The sequence below is a fragment of the Coregonus clupeaformis genome, unplaced genomic scaffold (assembly GCF_020615455.1).
Source record: "Coregonus clupeaformis isolate EN_2021a unplaced genomic scaffold, ASM2061545v1 scaf0152, whole genome shotgun sequence".
NCBI lineage: Eukaryota > Metazoa > Chordata > Actinopteri > Salmoniformes > Salmonidae > Coregonus > Coregonus clupeaformis.
The window spans coordinates 603,291-617,364 of NW_025533607.1; the positions used below are offsets into that span (position 1 = coordinate 603,291).

General features: G+C 45.1%; 1 protein-coding gene across 1 annotated transcript; it reads left to right on the plus strand.

Annotated features, from left to right (window-relative positions):
* Nucleotides 1-80: 80 nt before the first annotated feature.
* LOC121586872 (complement C3-like) lies at nt 81-6,640 on the plus strand. The gene has a single exon (XM_041903888.2). The coding sequence runs from the start codon at nt 1,258-1,260 to the stop codon at nt 6,247-6,249; it is 4,992 nt and encodes a 1,663-aa protein (XP_041759822.2). The 5' UTR covers nt 81-1,257; the 3' UTR covers nt 6,250-6,640.
* The last annotated feature ends 7,434 nt before the right edge of the window (nt 6,641-14,074 follow it).

Sequence of the window (14,074 nt, forward strand, 5' to 3'; positions counted from 1 at the left end):
GAATACTTATGTAATTATAGTAGCCTTGGTGAGTAACCCCCACACATCAGCCATATAATCCACCCACCCACCCCATCCCTGGACCTTCACTATTCAATGGTCCCTGTCCAGGATTGTTTTATCATTACATTAGACAAAACCCTGCTAGTGCCAGGGGTGAAAAGGTGACGTTGACACAGTGTTTGTGGATACGGTGCGTCTCGTCATTGACAGGAATACGTATCTCAGTTTGGCCCGTTATCAAACATAGGCTGACCCAAAGATAGGGTCTACCTAGGGTTGCATTTTATTCAGGTAATTTCTCCAGAATTCCCAAGTTTTCCAGGTGGATGTTTATCAATAGGTCTTATGCTATGCAGCTGTAGGCCTTACAAAACTATGCAACCACTTGACTATGCAGATAATGGAGTTAAACATGGCAGTTTGGTAATAAGGGACAGTTAGTGTTCAGTAAATAGGTCAATTGTTTCGGCTTGTTTTCAGCTAGTTGTTCAGCATTAGTTGATTGCAAGCACTGCTTGCACACTTTCATAGCAAAGCCATCCATGGTAATAAGATTATTTGAGAAAGAAATCCATATACAGTACTACTGACTGAGGCTGTGTGTGTGTGCGTGCGTGCGTGCGTACAGTGAGATACTGTACACTGAGTTCTCTATTCTAATGGGGGTGTTGATGTATGAAGAAGAAAAAATGTATGCACTCACTAACTGTAAGTCGCTCTGGATAAGAGCGTCTGCTAAATGACTAAAATGTAAATGTAAATGTAATGTTGTGCTGACACACACTGTCTCATTATGAGATGCACTGAGTTCTCCATGGCATTTAGGGTGTTGGCGTTGTTTTGACAGTGACTGTATCATGCATGACCTACTGACTTGTCTTGAAACCAGATCTGAACTAAAGGAGTTAGTTAGCTTCGGCTTAAATAATAGCACGTCCATGTCCTTTTGCTGATTAATAATATAACTATTTTTTTGCCATTTTGTTTTATTAAGTTGTTTGTTTCAGTGGTGTAATATAAATCACAGTAGTTCCAGTACATTTCTAACCTGTATATCGCTCGGATAGGTTTTGTGCTGTTTGTTTTGATTAACAGTGGACTTTTCAACTACTCTTATCAGTACTGCTGGGAAGTAACATACCCCATGGGGGAGTCACCCCTGGAACCTCCCACAGAATGAGCTAACCCTAGACAGAATAAAAGCCAAGGTTGGAGAGTGAAGGCACTATTACAGACCCAGAATCAGTGGTGGAGATGTGGGTCGGCAACTTGCTGTGTCTGGCCGCTCTGGCTGTTGCCCTCTCTTTACCTACCTTCTCTGATGGAGCTGCACTACATGTGTTGTCAGCTCCTAACCTGCTGCGTGTGGGCAGTATTGAGAACATCTTTGTGGAGTCTCAGGACCATACAGGAGGTCCCCTGGACATTCAGATCATGGTGAAGAACCACCCTACCCAGAGCAAAGTGCTGGCCTCTACATCAGTGGTTCTGGATCAAGCAAACAACTTCCAGGCTCTGACACAACTGGTCATCCCAGAGGGGGACCACTTTGTGGACGACCCCAAGCAGAAGCAGTATGTGGTCCTGCAGGCCAAGTTCCCTGACCGTGTCCTGGAGAAGGTTGTCCTAGTCTCCTTCCAGTCTGGATACATCTTCATCCAGACTGACAAGACCATTTACACTCCGGCCAGCACCGTCTACTACAGAGTGTTCTCTATGACTCCTGGCCTGGAGCCTCTGACCAGGGAGATATTTGTGGACAAGGAGGTCGCCAAAAACAAAGAGATTGCAGTCTCTGTGGAGATCATGACTCCTGAGAACATTACCATCTTCAGGGAGATCATCAACCCAGACAAGGGAGTCAAATCTGGACAGTTCAATCTCCCTGCGATCGTCAGCTTCGGGACATGGCATGTGGTCACGAGGTTCCAGAGCACTCCTCAGAAGATCTTCTCATCTGACTTTGAGGTCAAGGAGTATGTTCTGCCCAGCTTCGAGGTTAGTCTGACCCCAGAAAAAGCCTTCTTCTACGTCGACGACAAAGACCTGACCGTTGACATCACTGCCAGGTATCTATACGGTAAGGAAGTGACAGGGACAGGCTATGTGGTGTTTGGTGTCATCACAACAGAGAATGAGAAAAAGAGCTTCGCCGCCTCTCTGCAGAGAGTAGAGATCAGAGAAGGTAAAGGAGTGGCTTGTCTGAAAAAGGAACACATCACACAGACTTTCGCAAACATCAATGATCTGGTCAAACAGTCCATCTTCATGTCAGTCAGCGTGTTAACAGAGGGTGGGGGTGAGATGGTAGAGGCAGAGAAGAGAGGGATCCAGATCGTCACTTCACCATACACCATCCTCTTCAAGAGAATGCCCAAATACTTCAAACCTGGCATGCCTTTCGACGTCTCGGTTTACGTTACGAATCCCGACAACTCTCCAGCCAGTGGAGTGGAGATTGAGGTGACTCCAGATAATGAAATAGGGGTGACCAGGGCCAACGGTTTTGCCAAAGTTACACTTAACACTGTGGCATCGGCCAAAGAGCTGCCAATCACTGTGAAGACCAAGGACCCGGCTATCAAACACACCAGACAGGCAGAGGCCACCATGATGGTTCTCCCATACAGGACTTCCACCGGGAACTTCCTCCATGTCGGGGTTGACTCTAATGAGTTGAAAATAGGAGACCCAATGAAGATCAATCTGTATCTGGGACCCCTCGCCTTAAAAAACCATGACATTACATACATGTTCCTGAGTAGAGGTCAGCTGGTGAAAGTGGGCAGATTCAGAAGACAGGGCAATGCACTGGTGACACTGTCAGTGCCTGTCTCCAAGGAGATGCTTCCGTCATTCCGCATCGTAGCGTACTACCATGTGGGAACAGCTGACCTGGTGGCAGACTCTGTCTGGGTTGACATCAAGGTCTCCTGCATGGGCTCACTGAAAGTGACGTCGACCAGACCCAAGCCATCCTATGAGCCTCGTAAGGCTTTTAGCCTGACCATCACTGGAGACCCAGGAGCTAAAGTAGGGCTGGTGGCTGTAGACAAGGGAGTCTACGTTCTCAACAACAAACACCGTCTCACACAGACCAAGATCTGGGACACTATAGAGAAGCATGATTCAGGCTGTACAGCTGGAGGGGGAGCAGACAATATGGGGGTGTTCTATGATGCTGGTCTGGTATTTGAGACCAACACTGCTAAAGGGACTGGGATCAGAACAGACCCCAGCTGTCCTGTTAATTCTAGGCGGAGGCGAGCAGTGACCATCAGTGACGTCATCACTAGTATGGCCAGTAAGTACAATGGTCTGGCCAAGGAGTGTTGTGTGGACGGGATGAGGGACAACACCATGGGATACATCTGTAACAGACGGGCCCATTACATCACAGATGGGGACATCTGCGTCCAAGCCTTCCTTGTCTGCTGCAATGAGATGGCCTCCAAGAAGGATGAATACAAACAGGATGCACTGCTGCTCTCACGCAGTGAGGTGGATGATGATGCGTTCATGCGGTCTGAAGACAATGAGTCTCGTAGTCAATTCCCTGAGAGCTGGATGTGGGAGGACACCAATCTTCCTGAATGCCCCGCCCAAGCCAAGAACTGCGAGACCACATCTGTAATAAAGAACAACTTCCTGAAGGATTCCATCACCACCTGGCAGATAACAGCCATCAGCCTCTCTAAAACTCATGGTATCTGTGTGGCAGATCCGTTTGAGATGATAGTTCTGAAGGAGTTCTTCATCGACCTCAAGCTGCCCTACTCAGCCGTCCGCAATGAACAGCTGGAGGTCAAAGCGATCCTCCACAACTACAGCGAAGACCCCATCATTGTGTGTGTGGAGCTGATGGAAAATGGTGAGGTGTGCAGCTCGGCAAGCAAGAAGGGTAAGTACATGCAGGAAGTGAACATGGACCCCATGTCCACCCGGGTTGTACCCTATGTCCTCGTCCCTATGAGGCTGGGCTTGCACTCCATTGAGGTCAAGGCGTCTGTGAAAAACTCTGGCAGCAATGACGGTGTGAAGAGGGACCTGCGCGTTGTGGCTGAGGGAGTGCTGGTCAAGAAGGAAAACAACGTACTCCTGAACCCGGCTAAACATGGTGGTGAGCAGACGGCACACATACCAAGTGGAGTTCCCCGGAACCAGGTGCCAAACTCTGATGCTGACACACTTATTAGTGTGACAGGTGGAGAGCAGACCAGTGTGCTGGTGGAGCAGGCCATCAGTGGAGACTCTCTGGGCAGTCTGATAGTTCAGCCAGTCGGGTGTGGGGAACAGAACATGATCTACATGACCCTGCCTGTCATTGCTACACACTACCTGGACAACACCAAAAAGTGGGAGGATATTGGCCTGGACAGGCGGAACACAGCCATCAAGTACATCAACATTGGTTACCAACGTGAGCTGGCCTACCGTAAAGAATATGGCTCCTACGCTGCTTGGATAAGCAGAATGAGCAGTGCCTGGCTGACAGCATACGTAGTGAAGGTGTTTGCCATGTCCAGTACACTGATCAGTGTTGAGGAAAAAGTGCTCTGTAGTGCTGTCAAGTGGCTGACCCTGAACACACAACAGCCAGACGGCATCTTCAATGAGTTTGCTCCTGTCATTCACGCAGAGATGACGGGTAACGTGAGGGGGTCGGACAATGACGCCTCTATGACAGCCTTTGTTCTCATCGCCATGCAGGAAGCAAGCTTACTGTGTGAGCAGGTTGTCAACAGCCTACCAGGCAGTATGATTAAGGCAGTAGCGTACCTCGAGAAGCGTCTTCCCCACCTGACGAACCCTTATGCTGTAGCTATGACCTCCTATGCTCTGGCCAATGCAGGGAAACTCGACAAAGAGACCCTACTGAAGTTTGCCTCTCCACAGCTGGACCACTGGCCAGTCCCTGGTGGTCACCAGTACACGCTGGAGGCCACGTCGTACGCTCTGCTTGCCCTGGTCAAGGTGAAGGCCTACGAAGAGGCCGGCCCCATAGTCAGGTGGCTCAACAAGCAGAAGAAGGTGGGAGGGGGATACGGACCCACACAGTCCACCATCATGGTGTTCCAGGCTGTGGCTGAGTATTGGGGCAATGTGAAGGAGCTGAAAGACATTGATCTGAACATCAGCCTAGAGGTAGCCGGCAGTGCATCAGTCACCAAGTGGTCCATCAACAACAAGAACCAGTTCCACACTCGTACAGACAAGGTCAACTCCATAGACAAGGACTTGACAGTAAAAGCCTCAGGAAATGGTGAGGCGACCTTGTCGGTGGTGACACTGTACTATGCCCTGCCAGAGGAGAAGGCCAGTGACTGTGAAAGCTTTGACCTCTCTGTCACCCTCACTAAGATGGACAAAACAAGCCACGAGGACGCCTTGGAGTCGTTCATGCTCACTATTGAGGTATTGTATCGTAACTCAGAGAGAGATGCGACCATGTCTATCCTGGACATCGGCTTGCTGACCGGCTTCATTGTAGACACAGATGATCTGAAATTGTTGTCCAAGGGGAGGGAGTGCTACATAGAGAAGTTTGAGATGGACAAAGTTCTGTCTGAAAGAGGGTCTCTCATCCTATATCTGGACAAGGTGTCCCATAAATTACCAGACAGAATATCCTTTAGGATCCACAGAGTACAGGAAGTGGGAGTTCTACAGCCAGCTGCCATCTCTGTATACGAATACTACAACCAGAAGCACTGTGTGAAGTTCTACCACCCACAGAGTGAGGGTGGTACTCTGAGCAGACTGTGTCTTGGAGACGTGTGCACGTGTGCGGAAGACAGCTGCAGTATGCAGAAGAAAGATGAGCTAGATGTCAACCGCATAGACAAAGCCTGCGGCGCGGGACTGGATTACGTTTACAAAGCTACGGTGGTGGACTCGAAGCTGACGACACACACAGATACTTACACCATGAAGATCGATGAGGTCATCAAGCCAGGTACTGATGAGGGAGTGGAGGGGAGGAATCGTGACTTCACGGGACTAGCTTACTGTAGAGAGGCTCTGGGTCTAAAGCAGGGGAAAACATACATGATTATGGGGAAGTCTGAAGACCTGCACAGAGTGGAGGATAAAGGACTGTTGCAGTACAAGTATGTCCTAGGAGAACAGACGTGGATAGAGTACTGGCCCTCACAACAAGAGTGCACGTCCAGAGACTACAGAGAAGTCTGTCTGGGCATTGATGAGTTCATCAACCAGATCACAACCTTTGGCTGCCCTGTTTAGCTTCTCTTCTTGTTTTGTTAAATTTACATTTTTGTAACATTGCAATCCAGGTTGCATGGCCAGTCATAACTCATTGTAACCTAGAGAGTGTATGGAGATGAGTTTGACCACTTGGAATATATTCTTTTAGAATCTGACCAGTAAATTCTGTACATTGTGCACAATAAAACTGTTTGGGAAAGAAAATATGTTTTATTTTAAAGTTAACCTATGATGATAATGACTGCAAATGGCACACTTATACATACATTTAAGTGTGCCATTTACAGTCTTTATCGTCATAAATTACTATGCCATAGTTACATTTTCTATGGCTTTATTTTAGCACTAAAATGACCCTGCCTTCTGTAATAAGTATGAAAGAAATGCATTAAAAAAACATATTGTCTAATTCCTTTGTGTGCGTGCCATCAGTCATTTTGGGGATTGAATTGTTTATTGGTTTTAAACACCAAACAAAAACGATTTACGTTTAAGGTTGAGTTGGATGGTAACTGTTTTTGTTCACTATTTGAGCACCAAAATGGCCAAATATCTCTTTCTGGTCCACATGGCAAATCAGTCAGAGTACTATACATCTTTCAGTACTTCATCATTGTTTTTACCAAATGCGATCAGGATTAGCAAACATTTTCTCCTGCCCCATATGGCACTAAGCAAATAAGATGTACTGTATACAAATTAGTCAGGGTAATAGACACTTTCATCACTGCTTTTATCGATGTGGAAACTTGTTTATAGAAACAAGATTATTTATAATCAGGGGTTAATTTATTATGAGCAAGGTTTTGACATTAGGGGTACAGACAAAAGACACTGACCCTTACCAGGAGGAAGTGTGTTTGAGTCATTGAGCTTTTGTTTTACAGACATGTCATCATGGGAGATATGCAGTATGTATTTTAGCAGACAACAGTTGTAGTGGGATCACACGCACACACACACTGATGCGGAACCTTTCATGTAAGCCTTGGGGATGACACAGCTGGAGTGGCTCTGAGTGTTTGAAGGACATTTCAGTCTCAATCAGTGAAGATTAACGACGAAAATAGAAATAATCACCCCACATTAACCATAGCTCAACATCCTCACTCTCTTCCTGAACCCAGATGACAAAGCAAGTCTAAAGCCCCATTTATACCTGGTGCTAACATGCATCCTTTGTTCTGATCTTGTCAACATTCTGATTGTGTCCACATTTTTTGACAGGTGTAGACAATCAAAATACACATTGTGATCTTTCTGACCACATCCGGAGGTAGTCAAGCACGCATTGTATGTGGACATCTTACAAGTGTACAGATCTGGTTGGTGAAACAATTTAACTCATCATTATGGCGAAAGTAAAATGATTGACTAAGCATTACATTATTTTGAAACAATATCTCTCAAATAATTCCAGGACCAGGATATCTGGTCACAATGCCGAGAGAATGGACAGATAACACATTGTAATACCATGGGCTCTATTTGAACATACCTAATGCAATGGTAAATCTAAGCGCAGGCGATAGCGCTATCGGTTCAGCGTTGTGTCCAAAAAATTTCACTATCACAATTATCGGCGCACTTGCTGGCGTTGGCACGAAAGGGCTGAGTTTTGATGAATAAATAAGTTGTTAGTGTGTCAAGGCTTGGCCCCTCACTGGCCAATCAGAACGTGCTCCATGGCGAAATATGTGGTTGCTTCAGGTTGTGTATTTACGGTTTTTTATGTATTGCCTTGGAATCAACTCCAATTCCAATGTTAGTCCGTTATAGTTTGTTAAATGGCTTACAGAAACGAAATAACAAAATATAGACCTATCCCATCTTTGCTAAATAGGATAACTTGAACCCATTTCCAGTCCACATTGCTCTAAGTAATTGCATGGCTTCAATAGCATTCACACTGATATAGGGGCTAGGCCTACTGTAAATTGCATTATGGCTGAGCATGGACATGCAAAACATTGTCAATAAGCAAGATTAAATTAATGACTTGGAGAAGATCTGCAAAGAGGAGTGGAACAAAATCCCCCCTGAGAATGCAAACCAGGTGGCCAACTACAAGAAATGTCTGACCTCTGTGATTACACAACAAGGGTTTTGCGAATACAACATGTTTCTGCAGGTGGGTAACATATTATTTCCTCATTAAAAATACAAATCAATTTATAACAATTTTTGACATGAGTTTTTTATGTTGTATTGTGTTCTCACTGTTCAAATAAACCTACCATTAACATATAAATATGTTTCAATAGTATAAACGCACAAAATCAGAGTGTAATATTTTTCCCTCACTGTATGTCTAATTAAATATGAAATTCAGCATAATTTCAACCACCACTGCGTATGCCAAACATTAGGAACACCTTCCTAATATTGAGTTGCACCCTCTCCTTTTGCCCTCAAAACAGCCTCAATTCGTCAGGGCATGGACGCTCCAAGGTGTCGAGCGTTCCCACAGGAATGCTGGCCCATGTTGACTCCAAGTGCTTCCCACAGTTGTGTCAAGTTGTGGATGTCCTGTGGGTGGTGGATTACTCCATACACACAGGAAACTGTTGAGCATGAAACCCAGCAGCTGCAGCCTCTGACACAAACTGGGCACCTAGCACCTACTACCATACCCTGTTTAAAAGGCACTTAAATATTTTGTTCTAATTGATTACCCGAATGGCACACATAAATCATGTTTCAAGTATACAAATCCTTTTAACCGTTCTCATCTACACACTGATTTAAGTGGATTTATATGAATAGATATAGTTTTTATGGATTCACCTGGTCAGTCTATGTCATTGGAAGAGTTTTTAATGTTTTGTATACTCAGTAAATAATAAGTATAGGATGAAAACTATTTTAAGTTTTTAGCGGAATCTTCAACTAAATTTTTACGCATACATTAATCTAACGATTATGTTGAAATTAGCCGACGTAACAACCTGTTAGTCAGGTTAAGTCAATGTATTTAAGTTAAAGCTTATCCTCGACGGAAAGAAACACTGGTTGAAATGAGATGAAAACAGTATGTTTGAGGAATCTTACCTGGCATCAGAGTTGAATATGAGAGAAACAGCACGCCCATACTCACTATTCAAGTGCTCAACTCCTGAGGAAGTAAATGTCTTGCTGCTCAACTGGAAGAGTAACTTGTGTCAAATATAATGCGACCACCACTTCTCATGACCATGACCACTTCCGTTTGATAAGTTTAGCCTAACCTGACCCAGTAAGGCAAGACAGTGTGTGGGGTAACCAGAAAGTGGGTGTACGCCGGATTTGAACTTTCCAAATAGAGCATAATCAGAGGTACACTGTCGGGGGATGGTAGTTGAACCCCCCCCCCCCTCCTTCTCATTCAAACTCTCAGGGTCCCTGAAGTAGCTGTTCTCATAGGTCACAACAAACATTATTCTCTCACAAACATGATAACATAACAACACACACACAACCATTGCACACTTTGGCAGTAAATTGATCTGAGAGTTGGAGGTCATTGATATAATAATTATTTCATGCCACTCTCTCTTGTAGGATAAATTAAGAATGGTAAGATTTAGTGCTGGTCTAGAAACATGAACTGAGCAGGCCACAGGTAGGACCGTGAAATTAGACAGTAACATATTGTCTTGAAAATGTCATTTATTTTGTTTAAAGGACAGAGAAGGTCATTTAAAGTTCACACCCTGAAAGGTATTTAAAACCATTTGAGAAATGTTTAAACTACTGGATCATATGGTGTCAACATTCAAACCATTTCTATCCAGGGTATTTTTCAATTTAAGCGCTAATGTTGGGTGATGGTAGTGATTGACATTTAGCGCCTTATCCTGGCCACAGAAGTTGGTTGTGCCTTGCTCAAGGGCACATCAACATATTTTTTCACCTAGTGGGATTAGAATCAGCGACCTTTGGTTTACTGAAACAACGCTCTTAACCACTAAGCTACTGCGCCCTTGTACTAGATAAATGTAGAGTGTTACAGAGCTGCCCGCGCAGACCCAGTGGAAAAGAACACACTACAGGTGCACCCCAGAAGACTGTGTTGGGAGTCCGTCTGTAGTACTCACTGAATTATAGCCCTTGATGCGAGGGCCTGCTTTAGCTAGCCAATAATAACACAGGCTTGTGCCATGGAGGATCTCCTTTCTGCTTTTTACATGGATCTGGCCATCATAATTATTCCTTAATTGGAAGGCATGGCAGTAGCCTACAGCAGCACATTATTACTGTAGCCATAGAAAATAATGACTAGAGCATTACAGTTATGGGTACACTTAACAGTAATTATACAGTATTTCTATGACCGTAGACTGCTACTGAAGGTGCAATGGGATTAATAGAGATAGAATTACTAGAATGAGAAAAAGTCCATCAGACCACAATTTGACAGCACACTCATGAGTACACTCAATATGTAGTAATTATATTTATATGACTGTAGCCTGCTACTAATGTGCAGTACAATATGGTTGATATACCCAGCTATCCCTGGGAACTGAGAATAACCGACACCCTGCAAGCTGGCATAATTGAAGCCTGAGGCTGTGCTGGGCTGATGGCTGGTGATGTCGTAAACCATGTCCACTGTCAGTGCCGAAATTAAGAGACAAACAGATCCAGCAAATCAAGGCTGTGTCACCAGCTGAATCCGAGACATGAATGCCTTGGTATAACCATGCTATATGGTGCAGTGAGTCAGTGTCAATCATCGGGCCCGGCTCCACAAGGGGCCAAAAGGGGGCTTAGCCCCCTCAGTTGAAACTTGTGCCATGTCAATTTTCTGTCTCTTTATAAAAAATAGCAAAAAATGGACAGAGCGGACAAAACAGCATCATGGACAGAGCGCATCGTGGAGTGTGTGGGGGGCTATGGAAAGCCGGGTGGTTAGATATGACTCCTTTGGGTGTCCATAAAAAGCGGGGTAAACGTTGCTCATCTATGTAAGGCTAAGTGAATAACGTGGTATGCCTCAGTCTGTAATATTTGATTTTGATTTATAAGGATGGGGTCAAGTTTACAGTTGAAGATGCTTCACTCAACTCAGCCTCACGCCCCACCACTACAGAGTTCAGTAAGCTTCTTGGCCAGCTGTAAAAGGCGTTAGTGTTAGTAGCCTATTTCGCTCTAACCAGCTAATCTACCACTGCCACGATGGTTATCAGAAATCAAACCACTGAGGCCGCCGCCAAGCCCACTAGCCTTCCACTAGTGCTGCCAAGATAATGGCTCCACAGCCCGCTCCACCTCCAACTGTTCCTGAAGAGCTTGGAACAGAGGAGCCTGCCCAGGTTAGCCTATATAATCCTACCCTAGCCGCAAGTGTTCTGTAATATTTTTTTCATTTAATAGCAACTGGTTCATAGGAAGAGAGTGGCTGGAATACTCGGTTACTGCAGATGTGTCACTTCTTGTTCAAAAGCACTCATTGGTCCTGGCATTTTAACTTTTATTTGTGTTGTGGTATAGCGTGATATAAGCAGAATTCAATATAATTGCAATGCAATAACCCAAATGGGTATAGCTACATATCGGTATGTTTCATCATAGAAATAGATAGCCTACATTTTATTTCTATGATAGCCGATCGCTTTTCATGTTTGCAAATGGAACTGTACGTATTGGAAATGTGTTTATGGTAGGCCGGCATTGCTTAATTGATTACGTGCGTCGGTCGAATTTGGTCCACAGAAGTGTATTGGGCCATATCGCAATGTGTGGCTGAACTAGCCTAATTATAGATTGTGTCATGCTTTTATCGATCAGATATTTTGTTTATAGGCTTATAGTAGGCCTACCGCTGTTCTGTTCCGTTCGCATTCATTCGTTCGCATTTGCAGTTGTGTTGGTATTCAAAGCCAAACTGCTATCCACTATTTTTGTTTTGCATTAATAACTAGGCTACTGCTTTCAGCTTTTAGTTTGCGTTATTTTGATAAGACAGCTGTGTGTAGGGCTGCACTCACATAGGCTGTTTGTAATAGGTTAATTACCCTATCTATCTTGCAACCTACTGTATATTCATTGCCAAAATGGCTTTGCTTTAGTGTGTAGGGCGCTGTCCATTGTACTGATACAGCGAAGCAGAGATAGGGTACAGATTCCGTTCCGTTCTGTCACTTCAAAAGCACTCAATGGTCTTGGAGTCTTGCTGTACTTTCTCGCGCTGTCATGTCCTTTATCCAGTTTCCGTTTCTTACACCTCGTTTTCATCTTTTTCACCCCTTCTTATCTCCTCCCCTTCTCCCCACCTTAAATGACAGAGCAGGAAATTGCCCCCATGAAGTCCCTTTGTTTTTATTCATCAGGGCCAAGGGTTAAAGACCGAAAACATATTTCTGGCTCTTTAGATTCCTAGTAAGACATACTTGAACAATGACAAATTATCAAAGAATCTCCACTGCAGTTGGATGTGTGGAAGATGTATCTATAAAGCTCATGCTTCCCTTCTCAACAACACCAGTCTGTTCTAACTTAACACTAATATGCTTTTATTCACAATGTCGTGCACCCAAAGGGAACATTGCATTTCTTCAGGAGGACTGCAATGTGTGTGCCGATGGTCACAGACCTAAGGGGGTCCACACTCCTCATCAAAGAGTGCCCAAGAAAGTGCCTGCATGAAGATTAACTCAAAAGTTGTGACAATGCTCCAGCTGTTACCTATCTAGAGCCAGCTATTGTTGCTGGGCCACCCCCATGGGATTTGGGCCCTGAGACCTCCCTGGCACTTCACACAGCGACTCCATAACAACAGGCACTGTCGGGAGCTAATAGGTTCTGGTTTGTGTCTGTCTGTGTGTGTGTGTGTGTGTGTGATGGGGTTCGGGGCAGCTGTTAGAAACCCTTGTCTCTCATCAGAGCAGTTGAGAGCCCAGGTCTGCTTGTAGGTGGAACAGCACCTCCAGGGATAAAGAAATGGGCTTATTTGGAGTGCCTGCCTTTCTGTGGCCGGCCATTAATGCATTGCCATCAGATAGCAGCTGTGTAAAGGGGCCCTGTTGCTGTTGCTGAGCAGATAAAGGGGGTGCAATGTACTTTAAGAGGGAAGTGTGTGTATGTGTGTGTGTGTGTGCGTGCGAGCTTGCACGTGTTCGTGTGTGCATGCCTGTGTGTGTGTTTAAACACTAAACAGAGGTTGGTCTCTCTAGGGTTTTTCATGGTTCAGATGCAGGCATGGCTTGACCCCCACTGACCCGTCTACCTCGTTAAATCCGGCAGGCACAGATGACACGTTTGCGCTTCCATACCGTTTACAAGATTCCACGGGTCAAAAGGTGCAGGGGGTTTACGACAAGAACAACAGCAGACGCAAGTTGCCCCACGTCGCGAACGGAAAGTGAGGCAGAGGTAGACATGACTGCCAAAGGCATCAGGCTTTTTACAGTAGTTGGATAGGTAATGGTAGAATAACAGACAACCCATGTTTGTCTTAGAATACCCAGATAAGATGACAAACAAAGTCATAGAGGACTGAATTAGCTCTGTTAATTCCTGTATTACCGTTCGCTATAAGGCTAACTCCTATTGCCTCTTCCACCCTGTGAACAGGAATGCGATCTAAGAATAGGGTTGATATGGCAACACCTCCAGTACACCTATCAGCAGGCCAGCCAGGCAGCTCTCCGTCCACCAACGAGGAGATAATAGACTGATAGATCAAAGTGACGTTGCCAAATCTGCACCGCTACTATGCCACCCAGCCCTGCTATCCCAGGAGCGTGAGTGACAGGCCCCAACTCTGACCGACAGGCCCCTTTATCCTGCTCCATGTCCGTCAGAGCCTCGTAAATCTAACGAACACACACGCACTCTCTCTCACACACACAAACACCCG

Coding starts and splice junctions, on each gene's coding strand:
- LOC121586872 (XM_041903888.2), top strand. CDS start 1,258: ATGTGGGTCGGCAACTTGCTGTGTCTGGCCGCTCTGGCTGTTGCCCTC.